This window comes from Hipposideros armiger, unplaced genomic scaffold (genome assembly GCF_001890085.2).
Source record: "Hipposideros armiger isolate ML-2016 unplaced genomic scaffold, ASM189008v1 scaffold_117, whole genome shotgun sequence".
In the NCBI taxonomy this organism is placed as follows: Eukaryota; Metazoa; Chordata; class Mammalia; order Chiroptera; family Hipposideridae; genus Hipposideros; species Hipposideros armiger.
In genome coordinates this window covers 455,874-463,415 of record NW_017731467.1, presented here as the reverse complement: position 1 = coordinate 463,415, position 7,542 = coordinate 455,874, and the positions used below count along the sequence as shown (strand labels likewise).

General features: G+C 36.7%; 1 protein-coding gene across 1 annotated transcript in view; it reads left to right on the top strand.

The window, feature by feature from the left end:
* Positions 1–5,462, top strand: part of DNAJC21 (DnaJ heat shock protein family (Hsp40) member C21) — a 25,836-nt gene extending 20,374 nt beyond the window's left edge. Inside the window, exons 10-12 of the mRNA XM_019647900.1 lie at positions 1,165–1,337; positions 3,966–4,041; positions 4,979–5,462. Coding sequence (XP_019503445.1) covers positions 1,165–1,337; positions 3,966–4,041; positions 4,979–5,140 — 411 coding nt within the window. The 3' untranslated portion in view covers positions 5,141–5,462. The remainder of the gene's footprint in view (positions 1–1,164; positions 1,338–3,965; positions 4,042–4,978) is intronic.
* The last annotated feature ends 2,080 nt before the right edge of the window (positions 5,463–7,542 follow it).

The following is a 7,542-nucleotide window of genomic DNA, read 5'->3' as shown; positions in this document are numbered from 1 at the left end:
TTTTTGGATAAATACCTAAGAGTGGGATTGCTGGGTCGTAAGGTAGTTCCATTTTCAGATTTTTGAGGTGCCTCCATACTGATTTCCATAATGGCTGCACCAGCCTGCAGGGGGACAAACTGACTTTTGTCTCCTGATGTAACATACACAGACGAACACAGCATTATCCTTATACTCTTCTTGCTAGAAATGTTTAGCCTGAATCTAATCATGAGGAAACAGTCAGACAAAGCCAGACTATGGGTCATTCTACAGAACAGTCATCAAATTTTCAGTATCATAAAAGACACAAAAAGGGCTACTGTTCTGGAATAAAGGAGATTAGAAAGCTATAACAACTAAATGCAAGTTATGATCCTTGTTTATATCCACCCTCAGGTTATAAAAAAATGACATTATTGGAATATGAATATGGATTGTGTAACAGGTAATATCAGTGTTACATTCTTGAGTATGAAGAGGATATTGTGGATATGTAGGATAAAGTTTTTGTTCTTAGGAGAAACATGGCAAAGTGTCGTGATATCTGCCTGCCCCTTACTTTCATAGATAAAAGGGGAGAAGTGCTTGTGCAGAGAGAGAGAATAAGAGAGGAAGCAAATGGGGCAATATGTTACCCGAAACAAAAACAAAACATTCACGCTTAATGAAGACAATTTGCCAGGCATCTTCCTTATGTAATGCCTGTTTGTTGTTGTTTTCTTATTTTTTTCCTGACTATAAAAGTAATAGTTGCTCATTGCAGATTATTTGGAAAATACAAAAGTATAAATATCATCCCTAATTCTGCCTATAGATAGTACTTAATGTTGAATTAAATTGTGGTCAGATGTTATATATAATCTTCTATCTTCAACTTTTGCTAATATGTTGTATTTTCCACATAACTGCATTACTATCTTGGGAAACATGATTTTTAAGAGCTTCATAATTTTCCTTCATATATTCAACTTATTGAATATTTGGATTGTTTCCAATTTTTCATTCATTTATTATTTCTGTAATGAGCATTCATGTTCTTAAATTATTGTCTGCCTTTTTTATTTCCTGACGATATACTCCAACCAGAGTGCGCAGGATGTTATTATTGTTTATTTGGCAACATAACATAAGCCAGTATTATGATAGTATTTCTTTTGTAATGCATACATGTTTATTACCTAGAATTATGATGATAATTTCAATGAAAATGGAACTGGAGAAGGAGTAAAGGTTCAACCAGAAGATACCAACTTAAATCATGACAGTGCCAAAGAATTGGAAGCTAGTCCCCAAGAAAATGTCAGTGTCACACAGACTGCGGAACTGTGTGATGACCCAAAAAGTGAAGCTAAAAGGTAAGGCAGACGTGCACGTTTCTACTGACTTAGTTTTGGTTGTAAGGATATCTTTTTATTTGTCAAATAGACTTTCCTTTCCCATGATTGATGGGGTAAATTAGATGTATCTGTGCCTTATGTGTATAACCAGACATATGTACATATGTATACAGATGAAGCGTGTTGGAAAGAATGCTAGAGGAATGTGCTCATGACATTTCAACAACATGGCCAAAATCAGAAACAACTTACTTTGATCCAGCTTTTGTTTTCCTTATCCTGCCGAGTGAGGTTCTTGTTTTCTCCTGGATCAGCAATCCTTGACATTCATGAGAACAAGGCTACTCTCCACTCGCTTGGAATGTGACTAACCAAATCTCCATGCTCGTGATGTTCATTGTGTGTTCAGCCCCACTGAGGTCACGAGGATATATAAGTTTTATCACGAGGATAAAAGCCCCAGAGCTTGGGGCTTTTCGGCTCAAAGCAGCCCTGGAATCCTGGTGCTACACCAGGCCACTGTGGTTGGTCAGGGGAAGGTCTGGGTCACAGGAGGTAGCATTCTTTTTCCTCTCCTGTGTGACATTTTTGTCTTATCCTCCTCTGTTCCTCTATAGCAGAATAATTTCTTACTCCTTGAGGAAAAAGCTGAAGAGTAAGTAGCCTCAGGTTCTTGTCATAGGACCAGGTAAAACAGTTCGAATGACAGTAAAGTGGGAGCTTAACTGAAAACGCTTAACACAGGAGCAGCAGTGAAGGGGCAGTGGAGTATACTTAGGAGTTAAGGACTTTAGGTGGCATAAACCAGGGGAACACGTTTCAGGGCCCAGCGTAGGGCTGTGGCTGTACCAACTGGTAATGCAGGAACTTGGGTGAGCTGAAACCTGGAAGAGTTTTACAAATGAGAAAACTGAGTCTCAGATTAAGTGACTTGCCTGAGAACAAAAGCTGGTAAGTGAAAAAGCTGGCATTTAATCCCTGTCTGCCTGACTCCTTGAATGCACCCAAATCAGCGAGCTCCGTGGGACCTAAGTGACCTGTACAGGTCCTTTGGGAGCTGCTTTGTGGGCGTGAGGGGTGGACCAAAGGATGGGGCTCCAGAACCCCGACCGATCATCTCCTTCATCTAGAGCTAAAACTTTTTCATTTGTTTTCCGTATTATTTCAACATGGGAATTCATTTGGGGAGAAAAAGGGTTCTCATTGCTAAAAGAAGACTGAATTGAAATGATTTCTTCACTGCTGAGGAAGTGGCAGGGCTCGGATAGAGATGCATGCGTGCGCACGCACACACGCACACCTCATCCCCCACCCCCTCTTCTGTGGGGCCCCTCTGCTGCTGCTCTGCAGTGCACTGACGCTACCCACCTAGTGAGAAGTTCTTCATTAGAAAATGTGTGTATCTAGAGTACTTTTTAAAAATAAAGCTCTTAAATATTAACTTCAGAGATGTAGCTGCTGTCTTTCATAACATAAACTGTTCTCCAGGAATATTACCCTAAATTTTCTTGGATGTATTTGCGGCATATCAGTGATGATATTATGTAAATTAGTAAATGTTAATCTGTAGCCTTTTATGCCGTTGTGTCCTTCTCTTGATGCTTTCAGAGCTATCTGAACACTACATAATGTTGTGTTCACACTCCTAATCAGCACCTTTTAAATGCACAGGCATACCTCACAGATACTGCGGGTTCTGTTCAGACCACCGCAATAAAGTGAGGCATAACCTTTTTACTGGTGGAGGGTCTTGACTTCAATTTGTAAAAAACTCAACATCTGTGAAGTACAATAAAATGAGGTATGCCTGTATAGGCCATTTAATTTAATACAGACTATTGAAGAATAGTATGGCAGCATTATCATAACTTACTCATTATAACCCATCCTGTTTGTTCTGTAAATATAGCTGCATTCAGATTTTGCCCTAAGAATTTGGTTAGCACAAATGTATGCAATGAGTAAGGAAAATTAAAATGCATGTAGAAGATTGAATAGAGAACTATTCAGGAGTTAAAATAGAATAGGAGGAAACTTACTATACTGGCAGCCACTTTCTGGGTTAAAGGATACGTGGGGCGGTGATACCCACCAGATCAGCAGAAAGGACATAATCTTTTAATAAAAGAAAATTTGTCACGTTAAACAAATTTAGTTTTGTGGAAAGTGCATTACAGTGTGTTTATTTTTCTCATTCCATTGTGGAACTGTTGGAATGTTTGTTATAGACTGGATCAGGTTCAAGAAGTTGGGGTTTGGGGGAGCCCCACTTAATGTGTTTATGAGTACTGCTGCTTGGCTGTGAAGATGGTTTGCTTCAATAAATGGAGTATTAAGTGCTTTGCTTTTTTAACAAAAACACACCGTTTAAAAACTCAGAATTTTAGGGGCCTTATTTTAGTTTATGTTTCAATTTTTTTAAGTAAATCCCTTAATTTTTGTGTCAAATTTGATATATAAAGTGATCTCTAAAGTTGGGTCTTTAAAGCTGTTCATTTGAGCTGTTAAAATTAATTAACTTGGCCATGAAAATTAATGAATTAGCTTTAAAATGAATGTTATTCTTTTGAGTCTTGGGAGCAAAATGACAATTAAAAGGGGTACATTGTTATTAGATTATGCTGAATTCTTTCATTTATTTTCCAGTGTTCCTAAACCCAAAGGAAAGAAAGCCAAAGATATGAAAAAAGCTGTCAAAGTACCCGCCGAACCACAGACAGTGGTAGGTTAAAATCATGCTGACATGTCTTCAGTGGATCTTGTTGTTCAGACAATATAATCTAAATTCTCAATTCTCATTCTAAAGGTGTAAATGTGTTTTTGGTGAACCCTTCTGCACCTGCTGCCTAGGTGTGGCTCCATCAACAGTTTCCCTTGACAATTGTGGTATTTATATATGTGCTACTGTCATTTTCTTCCTAATTGTTTTTTTCAGTTACAGTTGACATTCAATATTCTTTTATATTAATTTCAGATCTGCAGCATAGTGGTTAGACATTTATATAATTTATGCAGTGATTGCCCCGATTGGTCTAATACCCATCTGGCACTTTACATAGTTGTTGCAACATTATTGACTCTAATCTCTGTGCTGTACTTTACATCCCCAATTTGTGCTTCTTATTCCCTCCCCCCTTTTTCACCCAGCTCCCCTCTCCTCTGGCAACCATTAGTTTGTTTTCTGTCTCTATGAGGCTGTTTCTGTTTTGTTTGCTCATTTGTTTTGTCTTTAGATTCCGCATATAAGTGAGATCATATCGTATTTATCCTCAGCCTGACTATTGTTCTTAGTATAATACGTTCTAGGTCTATCCATGTTGTCACATCATTTTTTTTTCTTTAAAAAGTAGCACATTGGAAATATCAGCCCATACCAGAACAGTTACTATTGTTTTCTATTACTTTGAAATCTAAAGCCTTGGTCTAGTCCACATGGTACATGCTACTAAATGTCTCAGTACTCAAAGTCCATGGTGTTGGTTAATGGGACATAACTTCCAAGAACCGCTGCCTCTGTTGAGCCTGTCTTAGTAGCTGTCCATTTTGTTAAAAGATCTTTCTTTTACAATTGTTTGATATTTGATCTCTACATGAAAACATAAAACACTGCTCTCAGATATTAACACTTGGCTTTTATTTGTTTTCTTTTCCCTTCTCAGAATGATGTTATCAGCTGCACAGCCTGCCATACTGAATTTCCATCCCGAAATAAACTTTTTGACCATCTAAAGACCACAGGTCATGCAAGAGCACCTTCATCGTCTTCTTTAAACAGTGTAACAAGTAGTCGGAGCAAGAAAGAGAAACGTAAAAACAGATAGACATTCTGCCAGTGCTTTTTCTTTTTGATTGTCTCTAGATTTTGAAACCAAAAACTGAACTGAAATCATCTAAAGAGTTAAAATTTCAGTGATCTGCAATTTATTGCATTGTGGGAGATTACTTTTTATCTTGTAAAAACATTTTTTTCATTTAATATATATTTTTAAACATTTCATTAGTGACTGTATTCTACTTTTGCCATCTGAATTGACTTGAATATCTCAAAACAGGTAAATAATGTAAAGTATGCATTCTTGATTTCTGTTGGATCATGTGGACAGAAATGTACAGGGAGAATTAAATTATTTTAACACATAGAAATGCCCCTTTCTGTTTTATTTTGTGAATTTCACTTTAAGTATTTTTATACGAGTCACTGCTTTTTGTATCTTGTATTTTGTTAGGCTTCCTGATCTGTCAAAGATTCCAGATGGTTTTAAAATTATCATAGATTTTTTTCTACATGATACCATGACTCCAGTTCTAATTTTAAGATTATTTCTAAATAACTTATTGTTGATCACTGTATTTTATTTCCCCAAGGACAATGATAGGTACAAACTAATTGAACATACTTATATATGGTTGTATTTTAAGAATAATATCTCTTCAAAGTATAATTATGTTGATTTAATTTGAGATTTTACTGGTAATTATCAACAAGATATATCTTTTGGTTTTCCACTGATTTGAATTATGGAGGTGGAAGCAAATTAATTTATATAGCGCTTCTTCCTTAGGCACAGTGACAGCTGTAACACATGACGGATCAAGGTAGCAGATGGTTTAGAATTTATACTGTTTAACACGGGAGATTCTGCCTTGGGTTTTTTTTCTTCACTATTTTCAGAAATTTTTTATTTTGTTTTTTACATCATTCAATGGAGAAAAATCTTTTTGATGAGAGATTTTTTAATAGGGCTGATATTTATGCCACCTATTCTGTACCAAAGATGAATATTAAATCAAAAGAAATATGGAGAATTCTTATAAGTGAGTGTGGTCATCAAGTATATGTTCAGTGATGAGTCAATTTTTATGGAGGATTAAGTAAGCAATTTTTTTTTTCTGGTGTACAAAGCAGCATAATAGTTAGACATTTAAACCCTTCATAAAGTGATAACCCACGCCACAAGCTACTACTATTCTGACGTCTTATATAGCTGTTACAATACCACTATCTTCCCTATGTTGTACTCTACATCCCGTGACTATATATACATATATATTTAGTTATAGTTGACATTAAATATTATTCTATTTCACTTTAGGTGTGTAGTGCATTGGTCAGGCATCAACACAGTATATGATATAATCCATCTGATAAGTCCAGTGCCCATTTGGCACCTTACATGATCTTTGCAACATTGTTGATTATATTCTCCATACTATATTAACTACCAATTTGTATTTTTTCATACTTTCGCCTTTTTCACCCTGCCCCTAATCCCATTCCCATCTATCACCCTGATAGATCTAGTACCTATCTGGCACCATACCTAGTTATGACAATATTATTGACTGTATTCCTTATGCTTTACCCTACATTCCTATGACTACTGTGTAACAGCCAATTTGTACTTCCTAATCCCTTGCCCTTTCATCCATCCTTAACCCCCCTCCCATTTTAAAGAAATCCCTCTAAGATTCCTTGTAACACTGGTTTGGTGGTGATGAACTCCTTCAGCTTTTTCTTGTCTGGGAAGCTCCTTATCTGTCCTTCAATTCTAAATGACAGCCGTGCTGGGTAGAGCGATCTTGGTTGTATGTCATTGCTTTTCATCACTTGGAATATTTCCTGCCACTCGCTTCTTGCCTGCGAAGTTTCTGTTCAGAAATCAGCTGCCAGTCTTATGGGGGCTCCCTTGTGGATAACTAAGTGCTTTTCTCTTGCTGCTTTTAAGATTCTCTCTCTGTCTTTAACCTTTGGCATTTTAATTATGATGTGTCTTGGTGTTGGTCTCTTTGGGTTCATCTTGTTTGGGACTCTGCACCTCCTAGGCTTGTATGTCTATTTCCTTCACTAAGTTAGCGAAATTTTCTGTCATTATTTCTTCAAATAGGTTTTCAATTCCTCGCTCTCTCTCTTCTCCTTCTGGTACCCCTATAATGCCAATGTTGCTATTCTTGATATTGTCCCGGAGGCCCATTAAACTACCCTAAATTTTTTGGATTCTTTTTTCTGTTATGGTTGGGTGTTTTCTGCTAACTTATCTTAGTCTACATCACTGGTTGGATCCTGTGCTTCATCTAATCTACTGTTGATTCCCTGTAATATAGCTTCATTTCCATTATTGTATCCTTTATTTCTGACTGGTTCTTTTTCATGGTTTCTATCTTCATTTTTTGCTTCCTATCTCTGTGTTGAAGTTCTCCCTGAGATCACTGAGCATTCTTATAA